At 36.0% G+C, this 24,128-nt stretch overlaps 1 protein-coding gene across 1 annotated transcript in view; it reads right to left on the minus strand.

The window, feature by feature from the left end:
- Nucleotides 1-1,863: 1,863 nt before the first annotated feature.
- Nucleotides 1,864-24,128, minus strand: part of SPATA17 (spermatogenesis associated 17) — an 85,565-nt gene continuing 63,300 nt past the window's right edge. Inside the window, exons 9-10 of the mRNA XM_030946425.1 lie at nt 21,514-21,652; nt 1,864-1,944 (exon numbers count right to left, since the gene is read on the minus strand). Of these exons, the coding sequence (XP_030802285.1) occupies nt 1,864-1,944; nt 21,514-21,652 (220 nt within the window). The remainder of the gene's footprint in view (nt 1,945-21,513; nt 21,653-24,128) is intronic.

The following is a 24,128-nucleotide window of genomic DNA, read 5'->3' on the forward strand; positions in this document are numbered from 1 at the left end:
AATTCCCATTGGAAGCGTTGGGTTTAACCTCCCTGTGTTCTCTGGCCCCTCAGACATGAGCACTAGCACCCTGCGGTACAGGCTGTGCTTTGTCCTGGGGACAGAGACACTGAAAGGAAGAAAGAGAAAGAAAGATTAATCTGATAAAGGCATCGCCATTTCTAATCGGACTGATGGGAAACTGTGGTATGAAGTTAAAGAGGCAACAGAGGGTGAATTACTGTGATGAACTACCTTAAAGCTGAAGCAATCAAATAGATAGCTCTCACATATAAAAATTACTGTGCCATCTTTATTCATCAACAGTTTTGCACAAGTGTGTTATGTTCAATCCCTTCCAGGAACAACTAAAGCACTCTGATACATTGGATCAGATTAAATCTTATCTGGGAAACTCAGCCACTGCGGTTGCTGCTTCCCGCTTCCCAGACTTAATTTCTCATAACAGAAATAAACCTTTAAAAGCTTGAGAATAACAAACTCCAAAAAGTAATACCAGTACAGCACAGTGCCTGCTCTTGGAACCTGCTGGAATGGAATTGGAAGGGCTTTTTCTCTTGTGTGTGGTAGCAGTAAAACTTTTTCACATAGCCTGACAGGTGAAAACCTAGAGAAAGGAAATTTGTGACTCCTAGTTTATAGAATCAGAGAATGGCTGGGGTTGCAAGGGACCTTTAACATCATTCAGATCCAATGTCCATGCCATGAGCAGACACACCTTCCACTAGGCCAGGTTCAGAAAGTAGTCATAAAAATAGACACGGAAGTTTTATTCACACTTATAGGGGCCATAAGAATCACATTTTAAAAATAGTACTAAAAAGCCTACCACTGAGTAACAGATAAACAATCAATATTTTATTCAAATATAATCAAATTATATGAAAAGTAAATATGGTATCATAGAAAATTCAGCATAAAATTCCTGTAAAAACCCACTCACATGATTTTAAGAATCAGCTTGTAATTTGATCTTTAAATATGCTGAGATCTTCCCATGATGCTGAATTCTTTGAGCCTTTTGAAGCGAATGGGCTCTGAGGGTACTCAATATTTTGCAGGACTGTTTGCTAATGAACAGAGGAAACAGGAACAGAAGCATAAGTTTTGTGTGATCAAATGTGTTCTTCTGACCAAGCATCACATGATTTTATACTCATGGCATACAGGACTAGGAGTAATGCACAAGTACTGATAAAGACAATTAAATGGAAATAGAAAAACTGACCTAGTAATAAGGTATATATGTTATCAGAACTTTATTTTTTTCAAAGCTGAAGTTCTTTCGCCCAGAGAAATGCTAACAGGATTTAAAATATGTTATCTTCCATTTAATGCCTATCCTGCACTTCTGAAGTCACAGATCAGTCGAGGATACCTAACACTGAAGATGATGAACAACACTGATGAACCAGATACATTTATAGTTGTGAGGGGGAAAAAAAGAGATAAATTTTACACTTTTTTCCTTTTTTAGTGTTACCTTCACTTATAAATGTGTAATAAATAATTGTGATTCTGAGTATTTTACTTGACTCTGACTTTGTAGTCTAAATTATTTATACTAAATAAAACACAGCTTTTCCAGAAATTATTACTTTAAGATAAAACTTTTTTTTAAATTCATTTTTGATAATTCTTGGAAGCCATATTGCCTAAAGTTCAAGCAAAATCAATTAAAACTACTTCAGACACAGTATCCATCACAAAAAGAGTATTTTATGGAACTTTTAGTCAACATACTGCTGTGTATTTGCAGAAATACATTTATTGACTAGTTTTCATGTGTCTCCAGGACAAACATACTGCTGTATATTTGCTGAAATACATTTATTGACTACTTTTCATGTGTCTCCAGGACAATTACAGTATTTGCCCAGTGCTGGAGTAAGTTTTCCCAAACTTTTCGAAGAGAGCAATTGATGAAAACAGAGTTTCAAAGTCCTAAAGAAAAGAGAGCAAAAAAATTATGTTAGGCTTAAGTGGGTTTGGCTTTTCTTTAAGGTATTTTAGAGTTCTACATATTGTCTTCTAGTTACATTTCATTATATAGATAGAATGCAAATTATGCAAAATACTGAATATTAAATATACATTTTTACATTATATGAATATTCCCTTGAAGAGAAGCAAAGGAATGGATTTAATTGAAAGCAAATATGTATTTCAAACTCTCAGCAACTAGAAGAACTGCAGAAATTTCCTGCTCTAGAAATAGTATTTTGCAAATCATGGTATACAAAAGTTTATTCTCCTCCCTGGAAACCAGGCAGGTTAAAGAAAGCACAATAGTCTTGCTATATTTAAACTTTTCTACCCTGGTTAACATTGAAACAGAGGTATTAAAACAGCTGCATAAGAAATATTTTTTAAAAATTAATAGTTATTAATTAAGTACTAGTGGCAACAAATTGATTAGGAGAAGCAGAGTGATTCCTGAACACGGTTTTTTTCCAAGGTAAATTTCTTGCTTATTACACTCAATTTTTTAAGTGTAAATGCTTAAAAATCTAAACTGGATAAGGGAAACACAAGTGAAGCTGTGCCTTAAGAGTACAACATCAATTCAGCCAACAAACAAGTAAAACAGAGTGTTCTAAACCATATTTTGATTTTTCTACTTAGTAAAAAATACTCATGGTAAATGATTAGGACATCCATGGTATTTAAAATCAAGGTTTTAAAACCTTCTTAATAAAATTATTTCGTTGAACCTGAAGGACTGAGGATAGTATAACAATAGAAAATACTTGGTTTGCTTTAAAATGGTTTTTACTTTTAGAAAGTAACATGCCACAGATGAACTCTCAGCTTTCTAGGATCTGATTATTCATTTTTAAGAAGTTGTTCTGAATACTCTGTACTGTTTTCTATTGCCAACAAGTAGCTCTGTGAAAATGGAGGAAATTGAAACACCTTTGAGTTGAATGTCTGAGGCCATGAGTTAAAGAAAGGGAAAAGTTTTATCTTTTCAACACATTTCCCAATCTGAAAGGTTTAATTTCATCTTTAAAAGAGAATAAAAACTTTTTTTTTTAGGACATGAAACAGAATTATGATTCCTTGGACACTTTGGATTTAGCTACTTCACAGAGCACATTTCAGCTGTACCTCTATCAACAGAGCACCTCTGACTTCGAGTAAGCTTCATGCAAACACTGACTGGGCCCACCTGCCTTTCATCTGCATTGCACTTTGCCAAACTGAGAACATATCATTTTTTACATCTCATAATTAAATTTGTTTACTATGATTCCAAATTTCTGGTGCATAAATCTTAAAATAGCAAGGTAGACATACATTAAAAATTAAATAATCTGTGTGTGATGTGAAAGTGAGTACTATCCCATTCCTAAATGATTCACAAGATTTACTCTTTAATGTTTCTCTATGCCTTGTACTGGCCAATTTTTTATTCAACAGAAATAGCCTATTTGCATATGTTGATATTAAACCTTTAGAATAGCACAATATTCTAATTTTCAGTGTCTGTTCAGCATCACAAGCACCTTCTTACCATAAGAAACTTTGTCCATATAATTATTATAATAAATATTATAGTATCTCCAATACAACCGCAAATGGTTTCCTTCTAAAGCGAAGCTAGTTATACTTAATTCAGTAAATTAACCAGACTAATTCTGTTCATGGGAATGGAAAAATCAACAAACCAGCTCTAGTTGCTCAGAAAGCAAGCAGATAATCCAGCAATAATTTAGGATTAAGCAGTAATTCAGAGCAGAACATGGTATCTATTATTTTTAAAACAGAAAGTATCTCATTAATTTACATGCAGGACAGTTACATACAGCTTAACAAATTGTGACCAGTTTAGCAAGTGATGAACTTCGGGTGAGACAGGGAAACCAGTGAAACCTGTGCAGCTCCCTATCAGGATAAAATCAGGAATGGGAAGGCTGAGCACTGCAGAGATCTTTATTTGCTGGAGCAGACGGCTTTTGCTATTAGGATTCCTGGCCAAACAAAAACAATTGGCTGCCAAAATTAGCTCCTTGGGACGATTTAGGAGCCTTTGAAGTGAACAGTGTTTTTGAGCTGGAACTAAGCCCAGGTCCAGCTTCAAACTCAAATCAAAATGACAAAGAGGAAATTTTTTGCGCCACACACCCCCTCAGTGTAAGATTACTTTGGTTTGGCAGCTGTACTGTTTATCTTGTTATTTAAAACTATTCCACTAGATACTCACAACTGAGCATTTAAACAACTGGCTCTGATTATGACGACAGCAGTTATGTTTGACCACATTTAGGGAACATTACAGAGTCTGATGGATAAATAAAAGCATTCTTGGCTTTAGAGTTACATTAATTAAAGAAGTTTAGGAAGCATACAAGGTAAAAATTGCATAGCATGCATTTAAAATATAAATATCTCTTTGGGAAACAGATATTGTTTCTATTTTTTCTGTATTTGAAGATAAAGATTTTAATCAGATTTCAACAGAGAAATAAAGTAAGGCCTGAAATCACCACCTGGCCTTGCAAGATCTACCTCACAGCACAAAGGGAAAGGAATTGGAGGCCAGGTTCTTACATCCATCTAATGGAATGGTGAAATGACCACTCAAAACATGAAAAGAAGCATAGTGATGCACTGCTCATTGATTCTGATGGGAATCATCTTGAATTTAGGCTGTTTAGTACATAGCATAGAAGTTATGAAGTTATGTAAATAATCCTTTTGAAGAACATAGGTTGTGAATGGAGAAAAACAGGCTTCGTCAAAATTATTTTCACCATCAGTTCCTCTCTGTTGGTAGCTGGAATGAATAGACTTACAAATATGAATTCACACATATTGGTGAGCTCAGTCTATAGTTTTGCACTCTTGGGACCTCAGGAGCTAAGCTTTATGGAATTTTTCTACAATGCATTCTTAAATCATGCCATATATGATCTCACAGCATCAGAACCTGAAATTCTCAGCACTGAGAACTACTTTGAAATTCCCAAAGTTGATATAATGCTTCCTTTTTAAATTTGTCCAGCTTTGACTCCTTTCACTCTGGTAAATTGTAAGTGACTCAAGTTCAGCTGACAGAGCTTCACAAGACCCTTTCAATGTATTATATACTTGAGCTTGTGAGCTCATCAGTTCGAAACAATGGAGTCAGAAAAGGTGGCATAAAGCCACCAAAGATTTGTCTCAATCAGCACTCTGATGTCATAGATTAGAGTTGCCAAATGGTTACATAGTCTATATTTGGAATGTTATTAAAGCAAATTCCAGAGACATTTTTCATCTGACTATTCAGACTTATGTAAATACAGATCACGTACAAATGCTGGCAAATGAACAAGACCTTGTAGACCTTCAGATTGGTTTGGAGGCCCTTGAAAATGACTTCTGTGATATTCTAGAAACAAATTTGTACTAACAGTGTTTCTTTCCAAGCAATTTTGAGAGTACTGTACAATATCCCATAATATAAAAATGCAGTTAAAAATGAGATAGGAATTACCATTGAATATCTTCGTGAAAATTTAATGAAGTAGAAAGTCAGCTGCCTCAGACCAAAGAAAGTAGAGACAAACAGCAGTAGCATATTGACTCTCAGATTCTAAGGCCAGAGAGCACTATTATTACAATTTATTCTCAGCTCCTGCATACACACTTCAGGGTAATTTCACATATCAAATCTCTCAAGTCCATAATAATTATGAAACTGTTAAGCATGTGATAAACTTGGAGCAATGAGTATACAATAAACTCACATTATCTGATTTACAGGATAGGATAGTCTTTCCTTTCTCTGCAATGACAAAACTTGTGTTTGCTGAATAAGTAAAGATTTGGTTGCATGAATTGAGACTAAATTTGTGTTAGGCTGTACAAATATAGAATTCCTTCATGGGTTAGTAGAAGCAACTTGTGCAGAAATTTCAAATATAAATTGCATAATGACAAGCATTCTCTGAAATGTATAGCATTCCATCAATAGCAGATATTCAGAGCAGTGATTCCTCTTCTGAGTCAATCAAAAATACTCAAGAGACAGTGTATAAATGCATTATGTCAACCATGGCACCGCGTGCTGAGTAAAAGGTAAACCAATCCATGAAAATTTTGCATCTGAGAAAAACCTTTTTGTAGTGCTGGAATTGTATCTGTTGCTCCTATAGAGACATTAGGCCTCTTCGGTTCTTCTCTTTATAGAATACCTATTCTGAGTGTAAATTCTGTTAGGAATTAATGGCAGAAGGAATAACTGAAAAACAGGCACAGCTGCTGGAATAATAATTCTATCTTCATGCTACTCAGTAGCAAAACCAGGAAACAATACTTTGAAACTAATATCTACAGGCACACACCAAGACCTCAGAGGATGCAGTGGGAAATTCTGTACAAATGTCCCTGCAGCAGGAATGTTAGTGTAGGGTGAGCCACTGAGCAATCCTGCTTTCCCACAAAGTTGGGAGACATCCCATATGTACAGCTCCTTTGGAAGCCAGGCAGTACTGCCAAGTATCACTGCTCAGCTCTCATCCACAACCCCACCTGCTAAACACTAAGTGGTCATATTTAAGTTTCCTATGATCCTAATTCTTGCAATAGTAAAATAAAGTTTTAAATGGAGCTGTCATAGTAAGCCTCCTGATCTGCTAATAGCCACAGAGGTCTCTAACAAGGAAGCAAACCAGAAACAGCAAGCTGTTAGACAAGTAAAATGTTGATCCAGCTAACTTTTATTCTCAGCAAATTTATCAATACTGGTTAACAATACTTCCAACTAGTACCGGGCCTTCTGACATGACAAAATGAGTGTAACAACCCGTTCTGTCAATACAACACAAATGTCATTTCAAGTACTCAAAACCCACTAAGCTACCCTAAAAAAGATTGATTTATCTGCTCCAGTGTTTCTTTGGGGCAAACTTTTCTCACAACTGAAACCAATTAGTGGACCTGGCACTTGTAGTGCAAAATGTAGGTCAGCATCAAGTAATAAAAAAGTATTGACTTTTCTCTGTCTGTAAGCAGCATGAAAGGGGTGCCATGGCCTTGTCGTATATGAAAAGAGCTCCATTAATTTCACTTATTTCAACCAGGGCTGTCAAATACTAATGCTTCTATTGCACTTTTCACACAAAGTACATTGACACCAATCCTGGCCCCAGTGTAACAAGTATACAATATTTCAGTCAGTGAAAGTGGTACTATAATTTTTAATTCCCTGTTGCACATTTAGTCTCTTTAAGCAGCACTGCTCATAAGACTTACTAAGAGATATGAGCTGGGACATTAATAACAGCTTCACACTACTTCCCATGGGCAACAGAACCTATTTCTTGGGCACAGCTTAAACAGCTAATTAGCCATAAAGTTCAGGACACAGTTGTTTGGCATAACGCTGTTTCTCTGGCTGGTGGGCACAGACTGCCAATTTTACTTTCTGCTGTGGAGAAAAAAACCCAAAATCTAGGAAGAGGTCTTCCATGACTTAAGGCCATAAAATTGAAAAGCTAATGTGTTAACCAATTGGGTCAACCAGCCCCTTCATATGAGAGACAATAACAAAAGCCTGGAGTATGCCTTAGGGACTGGATCTGATTGTGTCAGCACAGGGGTATTGACTCCCAGGCAGGAGCCTCATCAGAGCTCCCTGCCCCACAGCTGACAAGTGACCACTGCTGTGAGTTAGGGAGTAGAACTGCACCTTTCCCTATTCAACTTACCAACATGATGCAGAGGAGGAGAAGGAAGAACTAACCTCTGCCTCCTCCTTCAACTGTCCACTACTGCTACCAGTACGAAAATCTCTACATTTTGTTCTTTCTGGTAGGAGCAATAAAGTTTTCATGGAAGCATACATAAGTTTCTCCATATTGTGGACAGACACAGCAGAGGTTAAACTGACTCAAAATGCTGTGATCCCGTTTCCCTCTAGTCTCTGCAATTTGCCTTCTAAACTGACTTTTCTTTTTTTTCAAGTGAAATTTTATGGTTCTTGTTGACAAGCTTGAGGGCTCTGAGTGTGATGCCTAACTCATTCCCTAATTACCTCCCGCAAATGCAAACATCACCACCAACAATAAAACTCTTTGATTTAAAAAGACTGGGTGACTATGGTAAAAGGCAATTTTCTACTTGCTTTAATGATTTTGTAAGTCTTACCCTTTGAATCAACTTGCTATTAGATCTTAAAATAAAATGATATTGTATAGCCATCATAAAAGGCAACTTTATAACCTTCTGTGTTACACTTACATCAGACAAGTTTCTTTCTATTTGTTAGTTTTAGTCTTTTATTGACATTATGATAATGTGTTATAAAAAAGAATCAGGAAATTATGTTCGCAGTAGGAAATTTAACAACACTATTTTAATATCCTATCTTCCAAACAGAAAGAGAAAACATTAATTGCTACTTAATTTATGTGACAAACATTTCATTATTTTTACACTTAATTTTTCATGGATATTTATAACTATCACTGACTCTCACACGTTTTACTTTTTATGAATTAAAAATGAGGAATCTAAACTCAAACAGTGCTTGCTAGAAATTGTGGAAGATTTCTAATGATGGCTCATGAGTTTGAAAAACCACTGACTTGAAAATCACATAGGTTTAAATGCTTTTTTGTGTGATGTGTCAGGTACAAGCAGCACAGCCATGTGTGCTCCCTTGGGACAGCCAAACATTGAAATTATAACTCCATTCCTCCCTTTCTGGAGTATTGGAGAAAGGAGTGTTCTGCTACTCATCCATGCTCACTGAAGTTTCCTTTCATTGCTCTGTAGCTAAATTGTGCTAATTTGTGCATCAGAGATAGTTGGAGGCAACTGACAATCAAGCTCTAAAACTTCTTGTCCTCATTGGTGCAAGGTAGGAGCAGGTGTGCTCTAGGCTTGAAAAGAGCCTATTTTAGCTCCTGCATGGTTAGAAGCAGTTTGGAGAGAGGAACAAAAGTTTCATAGCTGCACAAATTAAGCTATGGCATGACAGAAAATAATGGTGCTCTTCAAAATGCAATCATTTAAGTCACTGTACAAGGAAAGCACAACTATTCCTAAACAAGTAAATATTCTGTAATAGTCATGTTCATTAAGGATTACAAATGTGTCAACCCTTAATGTCCTTTCTCACAAGCAAATTATCATTGGGTTCCGATGGAAGTTCTGCGCAAGGAAGGACAAAGGAAAAGAGGGGAAGGACTTGGCCTAGTAAATTATTTTTTCCTGTAAGTGTTGCCTCTGTAAAATTAACCTGGGATCTGAAACTAGGCCGTCCTTTTTGTCATGTGTAATATAACTAGCAATGAAGATTTGTGGTCCAAATTTGCATTTGTTATATTTACTTAGTACCCTGCAGTCATTGTGGTTGCCCAAGGGGGAGGAAGGTACCCAGCTGTACCCTCTATGTCCATTTATTCCATTTATTAATGATCTGCAAGTCAAGGCACTGTATGGTCCTTCCTCTCAAACATGGACTAGCTTTGCAATGCTTTAGAAAGAAATGCAGTCTCCGTTATAAATAACTGTTCAGTTAATTAATTTTTTTAAGTGTATAAAGCTAACCTACAGAAGAAGAAGAAGTCACCTTGATGTAGACACTTTCCAGGTACTTTGAGACCTGTTCAGAGTCAGTATCAACATTACAAGTATAGTTTCCTGCACGAAGTTACAGTGCATGCTCTACCATACTTTAGGCAATGTTATGAAACATCACCCAAATTCTATTCTGAATGTCTGTATATGAACCAAAATTGCAAAATATAATACTCCATTTTTTCACTATGTAGCCCTTTTTTTTAACAAGTAAATTAAATTAAGAAACCAATGTGAATTCTTTGCAAGCTATTTCATACTTGGATACACTTGAACTTTACTGAATCTGGGCTAAAAAACAAATGTGCAGTTGAAATAGTTCAGTAAGTATTCAGAATCCCAAGAGGTATTTATTTGCTATTGTCATGCAAATATCTACCTCTTACAGTGTATTTTAACAAAATATCTCTGAAGAGGGGAGTAGAAATTCATCTTAATCTACTTAAGATTTATAAATAACATTGTCAAGAACAAAAACACTCTAATGAGAAATATATAGGCCCTTAAAGAAGTTCTTAAATCTGAGGTGGAGTCTAACACACAAAAAACCACAGACTTAAAAAGCATCTGATGGAAAAAAGTAAAGGACATATTTTTATGACAGCATTTTTAAACCAGCTTCTTGTCCTGTCCATCACACACACTCCACTAGCAACAGGCCTTGCATTAGAAACTATTGCATTTAGGGACAACCATCTTGACTTAGGCCATTTGTAAGCTGCCCCCTTCATTGTCTAATCTGTTCAACTACCACATTCTCTTTTCAGCTGAAAATAAGCCAGTGCCAAGTGTTCAATGCCAAGAAAAACTCAGAACCACTTTTAACCTCCTAGACTAAAGCCAGAAAATATTTAACCTGCCAAGATCAAGTTGCAACTCTCTGTAACTTGCCAAAATCATGCCACCAGGAGTTAAGGAGGAAAAATTCTGAGTTGAAATCCTCAAATGAAAGTATTTTTTATCTTATTTGGCTTCTGATATGCAGCAAAACCAGTACTTCAGTTAGACTTCATCCGGTTTCACATGGTTCTGGATGATGCTTTCTAACCCGATTGTTTTCTGTGATGAAATTACTAGATATGCAGATCAAAGGAGAACAGTGGATGATGCTGTCAGGCTGAGCTCTAGCAAGGCTTTCAACACAATCTCCTAGAGAATCCTTTTAACCAAGCTGGTAAATTATAGTCTAGATGTGCAGATTAATAGATGTAATAGCTGCCTGGAGTCTTAGGTTCAAACGGTAGCAATGAATGGCTTCTCCTCAACAGGACCTGGGTACCAACATATCTTAATATCTCCCTCAGTGACCTGGAGGTGGAGATGGAATGCCCTCTTCTCAGGTTCCTGGATCACGCCAAAGCAATGGGCACCATGGAGACACTGGAGGGCTGTCACTCAGAGTGATGCAGACAGGCTGGGGGAATGGCCTGACAGAACCTTACAGGACACAGGATGGACAAATTCACCTGGCACAGACTCATCCTAGAGAAAAGCAGGCTGGAGGCTGACAGGCTGGGCAGCAACTCTGCAGAAGAGGAGCTGCTGGCCCTTGTGGGCAACTGGCTAAACATGCGTCAGCAGTTTGTCCTAGCACTGATGAAAGCTAAAGAGAAAACCAGCCCTCGTCCTCCAGAAATACAAGCTACCTTCAGAAGAGATAGAAATGATCAAACTCAAAGATTTCCTCATTTTGCAGGCAGCTTCCTCTGCAGATGGGCTAACACTAGAGAAACTACTCATCTCTCATCCAGTGTTTACACATGCTCTCATTAATCAATCAAATGAGAACAAAAGCTTTTAAACTAATTCCTATTGCTATTTTTTCTGTCTGCATTTACTCACGTATGATAACACATTTTCTTTATGCGTCATGTTTTCAGTGGCACTTTTTCTTCTGTGTAAATCCACCAGTTCTTTGATACGGTTCAGGAATAGCATCAGCTACAGTGATTACTCACTCAGCGGCCACAGACTTGTTTTGGCATTGGCATGAAGTTAGTTCTGACAAACTTGCTGATTAGAAGCTTTGGGGAGAAGAACAGCTGGTATTTATAGCCAAACATTGTTACAGATTAAACATTATTCAGAAAAAAATTATATGGATTACACTTATTGGCACAAATTTTAAAAATAGATTGTTGAGCAATTCAAAAACTAAAACCATGCTGCATTGGTTCTGATATGAATACATGTTACGTATATATTAAATGCAACAACAACACAGCAATAGTCTGTGGTGGTGCATAAGCAAAAGTTTGTTTCATTTTTCAGCTGGATAACTTTTGAACTAGATTCAACACTCTGCTGGCCACGCTGAGGAAATAATTCAGCCTAAGACTTTAACATCTACACCTTTAATGTCTATACAGAACTTTCAATGTATAGCTGAGTATGATTATATCTTATAAAGAAGAGGAATTGGGAATTTTTACAATGTTTTATATGCTAATTTATTCATTGACAATGTAGTAGCAATGTAAGTTATACTGTAAAGTTTCCCATACTTCTCTGAGGACTTCAGATTTGAACTGAAGTGTGGAAATTCTTTAAATAGCAACACATTTTGGTCTTCCTTTTGCCAAAGGCTTGGACATCTGCAAAAACTACAAATCATGCCAAACTCTTTGAGTGATATATGGAGGACCACAATCCACTAGGAAATAAGCTAAGACGAAGTCATTCATTTCATTTAGGTCTTTCAGTGGGATTTGAACCATCCAGCCCACAAACCATGTCTCAGGAGATTGCAGTGTATATCCAGCCCACAGTAATAATGATTCATATACATATATGTGTATATGCTTTATTGCTACCTTTAGCTGGATTAAAAGCAATATATCAAATTTTATATTTCTGCTTCTTTTATTAGCTTTCTAGGACTTGATCAGCTGATAGAGGCAATAATGAAATGTTTTTTTATAAACTGGAGTTTGTAAGTCCTGTCCTGAGAATGTAATATTTCAAAAAATAGCCTAAGCTTTGGGGAAAAAACCAATTACAGAAACAGCATTAAAAATGCCAAGCACTGGGCAGAAGCAATTCTGGATCAGTTTAAAAAAGTGATTGATGAAACTCTAATCTGAGCTGAAGGAACAGTTTCACGACAAGCTGTGACCATTCCACACACTTCATTAGCTGCCATAATTAGCCTGGTGTTTCAATTTGTTAGAACTGGTGGGGACAATTTTACTCAGAATGCAAACATCAAAAAACAGGGTGCCTCAGACTTCAGAAGAGGCTGATGAGAAGCTTTTCTAGTCTTTGTTAACTAAAAGATTAATTACAGCTGATGGGAGGCTGTATTCTGATTGTCACTCTGTCTATGTGCATTACTTTTAGCATTAGAAGAAAGACATGGTTGACACTACACTGCTCAATCAAGCAGCTTTGCATTAGTGCACAAAGTCTGTTAATATGCAATGTTTCTATTATTTCTCTTTTTCCTTTCCTCCGCCCTAAGTTTAAGGCTCTCACATCGAACAAGTTATTCTTTAAAAGAGCAGGGTGTTAAGTTGGTAATGACAAGCGCTTATCATACAGGCTGCCAGTCCTTCACATGACTACAGGTGAGAAATCCTGACATGTTTCAAAGCTACAAGCCAGGAATATTATTACTTTCTATTATCACAATCAGAATGTAAATAACTTCTCAAATAATCTCATTATGAGAAAAAAACCCCACTACAGTTGTGAAACTGGTACTGTGTGCTTCAGCCTTTGTACCCTACCCCTCTACCTCAGGTGCGGTTACCTCTATACATTAACTCATCAAAGCTTGTAAGGTTGTTTATATGGACGTGAAGTTTGAAATTGAAGTGCAAAGGTTAGTCCTGAATAATTCCATAACTTTCATTCTAGAACATTAACACATGCCAAATCACCTACTCATAAAAACACTTCTCATGTGGATATGCCTTTCATTTTCCCTACAGCTATTATGAACTAAAACTGTAAGAGAAGGAATAATACAGCTTATCATGGTAGAATATCCTTTTAACATGAGTTGGTAAAGGGCATGTTGAACCCAGCTCTTCATTGCATTACATGAATAAACACAGAAGTGTATTCCAAAGTGGATATCATACCATGTTTTAAAATGGGGCAAATTAGTCCAGAATTGATTCATAATTTAAATTTTGAAGAAAGAAGCATCAGAATCTTACATCAAACCATTAAGACAACAAGCAGTCTGTACTACTTTCCATGTCTCATTCATTCCAACATAACTGCACAAAGCTGTTACTGTGGTTTATCCTATACAAGAAATGCAGGTTACTCTAAAATCCATTTTTATGCACTGAAGTCCTACTGCTCTGAGTATAATGTACTTTTGCACCCTGGAGAGAGCATCAAAACAAGCAAAAAACCCACAAACTCACAGACTTACTTTCAACCTGGGCTCATACCTGGCATAGGATCTTAGAACACCAGTAGGTGTTAGTAGCATTTAAATTATAAAACTATACAATCATAATGAGTCAGTGTAGCAAAATCTCTAATTCAGACATCATTTCAAGATGCAACAATCTGCAGTTCTATGTGAACCTGTTGCAAGAAAGTCATCAAAATATGTGTCTCTCATCTTAGACCTCAATTTTTCTAACTCACCAGCAATGTATGTTTAAAGATGAGATTTTACAAGTGTGCTTTTCTGAGAAAATAGGTAACACCATTTTTCCTAGAACATTCTGTCTGAATGGCATGAATTTACATATTGATTATGTTCATTATGGGTCAGATCCTTATCTCATGCCAATTGGCCCAGCTCCATGGATGTATTTCAGTTATGCTAGGGCTGAGGACCAGCTCTCAAACCTGAAGCTTTCAACAGTTGTATGGCCCACATAATTCTCAGAGGACTGTGAAAAGCTTTTGGTTACTTTAATTTCAACTCCATTTAACAAGCACAAACAAGGTCTTGGTGAGTATTATCAAATAATGAGTAGCTTGCTTTTGCAGGTAAGTTCCATAAAGGATTTTAAGTGACTTCAAAATATAGCCTTTTTAATTCAATATTGTGGCAAATTGAATTGAGTTGAAATACATTATGTTTGACATACATATAAAAAAATCTACTTAATTCCAAGAATACTGAACAGTCTATGCAAAACTGATATGAAAAGGCAAGGCCATGGATTTCCCAGTTTACTGTATGGATTTTGAACTCCAACAAAATCATATCCAAATAGCCAACGCCTAAAACCAATATAAATAAATCAAGTGTAACTCCAGTATCTACTGTTTCTAGATTAACTGTTTTTTTGCAATTTAAAGCTGTGCCACAAATTATTGTAATGCACACTAAGCACATATTGAAGGAATTGGGCAAGATACTCTATTTCTAAAGTGTTTCTGATTAAATAAAAGGCTTTAAAATGTTTAAGCAATGTGTGCAATGGGAATTATTTATAAAGCTTAAACATACATACATCTCAGTCACAGAAATACTGCTTAAAGTTAACTGTTACTAAAAATGCGAGGTTTTCTTTCATACCACTAAATGCAAGTTACATTATTAAATGAGGAAGGTAGGCAAAGCAAGACATTTATCATCCAACAGACAAATGACAGAGGATTGCTAGTTAGACAGTATAATAAGTGCCATCTAATTTTCTCCTTCGAATCAATTTATTCTTCAAAGCCTTGGATCATCATCAAGGGACTGCATTTTCCCGCTGAGAAATTACAGAACTGAAAATCAGGTTTTATAAAATATTCAACTAGTTGCCCACAAGCCCTTACAAATAACGACTAGAATGCATTTGATTGGACTAGTGGTGACAGTATCTCTTCTTATGCAAATAATTGAATGGTTCGACTCTTCTCAGATACTACTTTGTAGCACTACTTCAAAATCAGACCCTGCGACTCATCAGTAACCACTAGAAAGTTTTTTCAGCCTTCCAGTTATGCACAGATTCTTTTCTGCATTTAGTTGAACATCAGCCAAAGGTACATTTTGCATGTTTTTATTTGCTTCACAGTGTTTACCATCTTTCTACAACCAAGAAAATAATTTGAAAGCTCAATGATAGTTAATAATAATTATTAATTGTATATCAAGAATAGGATTTTTCAAAAGCAGCCCAACAGTGGTGATCTTAAGGATTTTCTCAAAGAAAACAATCTACAACTCAGAACCTTTCCAGTGAGAGCTCTGAAAGTGATCTTCATAACAAAATGTAATTCTGTAAATAAGTCAGAGTCACAAGGAACCTGGAAAGATCATTATGTAAACTGTCAGAAGTAGGAATTGTCATTTGCTTTCCTGGAAAACAAAATGGGTGCATCTTATAAGAGAGACTTCATTCTAGCCTGTGAATGAGAGGTAATGTCTGGTGTTCCCATTTTTGAACATGGCACACATGGCACACTCCTGCTTTCCTCAATACCTTTCCTTCTCAACAGTATATTATGACAAAAAAAAAAAAAAAAGAGATCAGAAGTAGAAGTTGCAAAACCTAGTTTAAGATACTTTTTGTACCCAGTTTCAAAGACCACCTGCTTATTAAGTTTTTCTGTGATATTAAGTTGGGCAACACTGCTCTTTTTCTGTACTATCTAATCAGGGAGCCAAACATCTGAGCTCCATGGAGCCCACAGCTCTGAAGAGTAATGCTGTTGAGGGAATCAGCCTATGTGGAGGAAGGTAATCACTATTTACAGCAGCATTCTGGCTCCAAGTGGTTCTTCTGAGAGCAGAAAATATATATTACAGGGTAGAACAGACTGACTTTTCATGAATAGTACAGTATATATTGTTATTGGACCAGATCCTTGGATTTAAATTATTTGTTTTGGTTCAGAACTCAGGATACCAACAAAAAAAGTGAGAGAATGCAGTGTTTTTTTGGAAGCAGACAGTTGATAACTCAAACTAAGGGTCCACTTGGAGCATCTGAATAGATACATCAAGTCATGCCAGCAGTAACAACAATACAGGAGCCGTGTCATGGGCTGGAGGTCACTGGAGTGCATCCCACTTTGGCAACAACCCTTACTATCCCTGACATGGCTCATGAGGAAACCAGGATTGGAACAAGCTAACTCTTACAGCCCATCTAATAATTCCCTTCCAGCTGCCACATTGTGTGAGACCTGTATTGCCTAGGAAAACACACTGAGGTTGGTTGGAGAACTAGGAATCTGATATTCCAAATATGTGCTAGCACTTCCCATGTACATTAGTAACTCCTGTCACAAAGCACACTGGTAAATATGGCCTTTAAAGTTTTAAAAGGTAATAAAGCTGACAGTTCAGATGCACATTCATTAGCCAGTATCACACTGTACTAGAAAATGTTCTTGGATAATCTTTTTTTCTAATTAAAATGAAAACAAGCAAATTCCTTTGATAAAATGAAGTCACAATCTGAGCAAGAAAGAATTTAAGACTTCACACAGATCATACCTATGATCTCAAGTCAAATCACTGGAAGGTTAGAAAAATTGAATTAAGGTGGAATTTAAGTAAATTTCAGTATAGACAGGGATGGGAAAAATAATGTATCAAAAATTCTGCCTCATAATGACATCATCCACAGACATGACTGTTTTATGTGTTGGCCTTACAAGAGATAAAACTAATTTTCAAACAGACAAAATCTCTTTCCCCCACTATAAGAATTTTTTCTGTTTTCTCTATTAACCCAGATTGAAAACCTGTCAGTTCTTGGACAAAAAGCCAAATTTATGCCTAGTGTAAAGCAATGAAACTGTACTTTTCATTATACTTATGTTGTAACATTCTTTATATAAATTCTGGCTTGGAATATATAGTCATTTTTATCTGTTATATGTGTCATGATTTAATTAAATACTTCTGCAACTTCATGCAATCACAGTTGAAGGCAATCGCTGTTCAACAAAATTGACTGAAGCTGTTGATTGTGCCTTTATCTACCCTGGCTGAATCTGAGCCTGTAATTCTCTGCCTCTGGTGACAAAGATGGAAGTGATATAATTTATACATGGAACAACTATTGCCTGCTCTAATGGCTACACAGTACAGTGTGAAAATGCCAGCAGAGTTGACCACTCTCCTGCTTCCATTGCTCCACCAGAAGCAGAATTGTGTTGGTGGTAAATTACAAGAGCTATGTTTCCTAGCCCAGGCAAGGCCACGATAATCAGAACAATTTGAAGTTGATATTTGATTAATGCTGGCAATATTCTATAAGTGATTTCCACTAGACAACATCTAATTATTTAATTATTTCCCATCAATTAATGGAATGAAACAATTCAAAACAAACAGCTAGAATGAATGTTTTGCAGGAAGCTCATAAACATCAATTCATACAAGTAGAAATCTTGCTAAAACTATATCAAGCTGGCCTGTTGAACTTGAAAGGCATATTTTATCCCAATCAATGCATAAAAGTAAAATTATCTATAACTAAGGCATGTTTCTCTGCTGTACAGTTCAGCTGTAATGATCCCCACACACTGCTCTTGCACATCAATTATGATAATCATAATCACGGTCGTTAAGCTGAATGTTCATTATTATCAGGATGCTGGTGACAGCAGATTCAATCACCGGGTGCAACGGGCAGGCAGTCACAGTCCCACCCAAGTTTCTGCAGACAGCGTTGTGCCACATTAAATCTATGATGTGTTCCACATCCCACTCCATTCCAAAAGCTGTAGACGGTAAAGGTCAACTTTATGTTCTGTGCAATATGCTTAGGTTCTCTAAATTAATTCTTTGCAGTCCTGGGTATTTTTATGCTTTGTAGATAATAAAATCCTGTTTCGGGCCAAAATGCCTGTGCAAATAATGAAACTGATTCAGTTGTACTGTAATTCACCTATAATAAGGCATCAGAGGGAAGAATCTATCAGAATGGAACATCTTAAACTATCACTTCCTGAATTTGACAAATAAGAAAACATTAAATGCTGTCATTAAAGTCAGTTTTCTAAAATGCATATGCAAACTAATTCCAATACCGATTAAAGACTGTAAGCTATTATTTCTGCCTCAGCAAATATGAACATATGTGAGTGTTTTGATAGCTGAAAGACTATAGTTAGTGCATTTGATCCCTTGGCTGTCCATCTACACTGGAACCTATCATTGTAGATAAAATTCCTAGTGACTAGCAAATTTTTTATATTGAAGCTTCTTACATTAATCCTATCAAAGGCATTCCCATGTATTTAGATAGATGGTGTAAAACTTAAAATATATAAGCAGTTTTACGTTTTATATTGATTTACTGAGTAAACTAACTAGATTCAGTTTCACTAAAGGTATAGTGAAAGGAATTTCCATTTCTTGTTCATTTATAATGAAGAATTAGAACAGAACACTTTTTCCCTTAACTCAAACTTCTTTGAAATGTAAACGGAGTGAGATAAAAATTTTCAGATTATAACTAGATAAAAAAAACTACTAACTTTTCCTCACATAGATATGGTAATTATGTTTAGAGGAAGCCTATGCTAATATCCTTTCATTTTCCAGAAGAAATGTAACAAGGTAATATTTTTCATTGTTGTTCATTTTGCTTCTAAAGTAATTATATAATTTACATACTAATCTTTTTGTGACTTGAATTAAATTGCATAGTAATAAACACATGAAAACCTCTGGAAAATACAACTAGGACATGCTTGTGCACACACAGACACAAAGAAATTGTTTGTATTTAATATTTAAAAAAGCCACCCAGTATCAACTAACATTAAATAATACCTCAGCAGCTCAGACATGTCACTGATCAACTGACCACTGACTTGACTCCTTGGAAGAACTTACACAGCCTTAACAGCAGCAACACAAGAAACTTGTTTAGCATAAGACTGTCAGAAACTGAACGGAGATCATGGCAGCGTTATCAGTTATTCAGGTTGTAATAGAGGTTGCATCCACAAAGATATAACCTTGTGGTAAACTCAAAAGAGGGTTATGTTAAGCAGACAAGCAAAAATCCTTTTTGTTTTCTACTATTTTTTTACATGCCAGTCAGTCTTGTGATTCATTAGAACAGATAATTTTGTTCATTGCATTGATATATTTAAAGTTTTCATAGAGTTTAGAAATAAGAAAGTGTCACAGAGTCCTATCAAATTTAAGAGTTAGGAAAGTATGACCTCACACCTGCCTATGGGCCTTTTTCCATTAAACTGCCATGAGGAGCTTGAGGTTTTGAGGTTATTTTTTGGTTTTTTTCCCGATAATAATGACCCATTAAAGCATTAGGTATGTCATAAATAGCCCTTTTCTCCCCTTATCTCTCTGCTGGGGCAAGAGGCTCCTAATGGAAGCTTCATATTGATTTAGAATTGGGGTTGGAATGCTCTATGTCATGTTGGGTTAATGTATACAGCTATTCACCACCAGAGATTTAGGTTGGTATCTATCCAAGATCACAAGTAAAGTGAGTTTTTTAGCTAAGCCCATGGTTTATAAATGTGTGATATGATATACAGTATAAATATCATCATCTGAGCCTGAGCAAGAACTGCTCAGCTCATTTTTTATATCATCATCTGAGCCTGGGCAAGAACTGCTAAGAACTGGAAAACAAAGTCTTTACAGGACATACAAGTACCAGAAATAAGACATTTAGGTAGTTTCTATATATCATACTGTGGGACTTCAGCCAGTCATATCTTCCACTCCTTGCCTTTGAAATTCAGAAATATTTTTGTTTGATTTTTGATGTTTTATTTGCAAGGAGATACAGTTAATGCATGTTGAAATACCAAAACTTTACTCTGAACTCATTTCTAAACCTTAAAGTTTTGAGGAAAAATCTTTTTAAAATGTTCCTTCTCAAACTAAGATTCCTTGGAACTTGCTGTATATTTACAAAGGTTAAACTGCTCTCAAGGAAATAATTAATTACATCTTACAAAATTCCATAATTGTTTAGGTAGGAAGAGACCTCTTGAGATCACCCTCTATAGCCCCCCTACTCAGCTAGAGCAGGTTGCCTAGACCATGGATATATCCAAAGATAAAGATTATCCAACCTCTTTGGGCAACTTGTGCCAGTGCTCTGTCACCCACACAGAAAAAGAAAAAGAAGAATTAAAAAAAATAGTGTTTTCTTGTGTTCAGATGGAATTTCATGCACTTCATTTGCGTTCATTGACTCTTGTCCCTGGACACTATGGAGTGTGAGAGAAGTTTGGGGTCCTGTTCTTCTTTGCTCTTATCAGGTGTCTATGGACTTCAATAAGATCTCCCCTGTGCCTTCTCTTTTCCAGACTGAAGTGTTCCAGCTGTCTCAGCCTCTCCTCCTACAAAAGAAGCTCCAGAGTCCCCTAACTGTATGGGTAGAGAGTGCAGCACAGAGCCAAAGTCCATTACCCTTTTTGCACTCAGAAATTTTAAAGTGATTAAAATACTTAATACAAATACGAGTAACACAAACACTAGACAAACTCGTGTTCTTAGAAAAATTACCTCTTACAGCACTACAAAACCAGACATACATGAGATGCTCCTGACAAAGCAGGAAATTTACCAAGGTCTTCTTAAAATAAAAAACAGCTATTCGCTAATTTTAAGATTTTTCCGAAGAATATAAGCACTAAAATATTGTGTTGTTTTAATCAGGTTTTCCTATAATTTCCTGAAGTTTATCTTAATGTGAAAGAGTAAATATACAACCTCTCTTAAATCAGAAAAGGCAATTCAAACAGAATGAAACTTAGGAAAATGCATTAACTGAAGCTTTACTTAATCAGGGTCTTAAATCCTGATCTTGTAGGACCAATAGGTGTTGAATTTCCTCAAATTGAATTTACCAGAGAGTCAAGGAAATTTCACATCTCATCACAGCTCTAACTACATGATTTTATAACATGCTAGAAAGAATCCTGTTGGATTCCATGATTGCTGGATCATACTGAAATTCACTTAGTTCTAATAAAATATCAATCTAAAAAAGTAAATCAATTATTGACTTTGCAATGACTTACCTTGTCTGCTATCCACTTCTTAGGATATACTTCTCTGAAATATTTAGTTCCATAAGCTTCTTGGCCATATTTGCCTGACTTACAAAGTGATGGCTCATACTTCTCATAATTTTTATGATATGAAGAAAATGGCAGAAACCTGAAATTCAAGAATATTTTAGAATCAGTTATGCTCTTCTCTAGATGCCACAGGATTGATGTAAATCAGTGCTGCAGGAGATGATGTGTACATATGTTCCTGATATTTTTCACTACCTTCTTGATGTTCCCTCTCAGTATTGTGAGAGGATTACTGCAATTTCTCCTGCAGCCTTTTTCAGAATAAATTTGGAGCAAAGAGACAGTGAGCTTCAACAGGATAAAATGAAGACTTTGTGCACAAGGATCTAACTTGGTTCACTTGCATGAGTAGATTATTACTTTGTGTGTATCTGCACTGACAACTGGTGGGATGTGTGCAGGACAATCAGGGGCCCCTTTGCTGGGAGGTGCCTGCTGATGCCTCAGGTCCTAGCAGAGAGTGCAGCCTGTGCCAGCTGCCAGTGGCAGGCACGCCCCATGCACGAGGACAGACATCACCTCTGGAGACAGGCATCCTTGCTTTGTCATAGCCAAAGCTAAATAAACCATATTCTCATTAGCAGAACAGAAACTTGCTCATATTTGTAAACCACAAAACAGAGAAATTGTTTCTTCAGAATTCATTGACTGTGTACTTTACTCTTAAGTTATAATTATGTCCTAATTAGCAATCTTTTTGAGCCAGGTTCTTTCATTTTCGGTGATAATGATGATGGACTTGCTGCTTAGATAGTGCCAGTGAGCAGTGAAGCTCCAGCTACCTGCTGGAAGGGGTTTTCAGATGGATGTCCCTAACTGCCAAGGACAACCACAGGTTTTTTGGGTAGGTTCCACAGCAAACTGTATGAAGGAAAGTGAAAAACATCTTGTATATAGAAGATCTGCAAGACACCCTACAAACACATCTTAGTTCCATCAATTTCAGTTTCCAGGAGAGTCATGAGAGCAAACAAGTACATTTTACTATAAAGTAAAACACTGGAAATTAAGTTTATCATTGCTGGTATTCTGAAAAAAATCAACATGTGTTCTTAATTCTAGAAGTGCAGGGAAAAATAATTCTCAGTAAAATTAGAAAGATATGCTTCAGAAGTCAAAAATATCACTTTTGAATCCTATGACAAGAAATGTAGTTAATTAGAACCCTTCCTCAGCTGAAAGCTTTTCAGAATCCAGAGTCCCCATAAGAGTTAGGCAAACAAAGTTTTACAAAAATTAGGATTAAGATACTCTTCTTTGTCTCTCAGCTGATACAGATGCAGAAAACAAATTATTTTGATTAACTGATTTATCAACAACTGTTTGAGTGGTTTTTAAAATTATTTTTCTTTCTTTCCACCTCATAAAAAGAAATGGTTTGAGAATCTTTCCAGCTGTATCAACTTCTTCTATAACATGCCACAAACAAATGCCATATAAAGTTAGTGAAAAGAAAACCCTGAGTTAGCAGACTTCTAAATAAAAAAAAAGCTATAGTAGCATGTGTATACCCATGGGAAAGGACACCCTCACACAAGACAGATTAGGGTACTTGTAATGCTAATTTGCACATGGGATGGACATCACACACACACAAAAATTAATGTGGCCCCAGTGTCCCAGAGAATACATTGAAGGTGCTGTGAGCTGGCTGCTCCACTTGCAGTTTTTATCACTTCTGAATTGCATTTTAATAGTACATTTTTCTTTTGTTCAGACATGAAAGAAAATTGGCTTTCTCAGGGGATTGGATAGCTGAGAAGACAAGGCTTGCAGTTTTGGGATTTACCCATATATGCACAGAATTTAGTTGAGCCAGAGCATTCATAATTTCATATGAATACCATGTCTGTAAAATGCATTACAGACAAAATAATTAAAAATCTTGAGGAAAGTAGAAGTAAATTATTATAATTTTCCTAAAATAAAAAATTCTACATAGAGTTTTTAATTTTACTGTGGATCAGTTAATCTTTGTCTTTTGGCAAACAAATTCTCAGAGTAATGTAGGTTCTATGATTCAAAAAAAAACACCCCAAAATTAACACTTTGAGACATAACAAGCAGTATATTCTTTTAAATTAAAGAAAAAATATAATAGAGGATAATGGTATCGAGTAGAAGCTTTTTCTTCTGTTTACAGTTCTGCTCTCAGAGTCAGGGGGCAAATCTTTAAAGTGATGATTCTCTAACAACATGCTTGTAAATTCAGTGTCTGCTTAAAGTAAGTGAGAATTCACCTTATGTGAATAAGTAATTAAAAGAATTACAACAATTTTTCATGTTAAGTCAGATAACCAAATTAATGGGAGTAATACCAAAGTCATTATATCCCCCCAACCAATAAGAAGAAGAAGAAGTAATAGCACTGCAAAACACTTCAGTAATGTTATTATGTTCTGTACTTCTTTGTATACACTGATACAGCTTGTCCCAAAATTAATGACAGTATGTGCTCTGAAAGTGTCAGAAGAGAGTGATGGAAGAAGAACATTAAATTCAGACCAAGATACCATTATCAACTGTACAAGTTTAGATTCCAATAGTTTAGATTT

This window comes from Camarhynchus parvulus, chromosome 3 (genome assembly GCF_901933205.1).
Source record: "Camarhynchus parvulus chromosome 3, STF_HiC, whole genome shotgun sequence".
NCBI classification, from domain to species: Eukaryota; Metazoa; Chordata; class Aves; order Passeriformes; family Thraupidae; genus Camarhynchus; species Camarhynchus parvulus.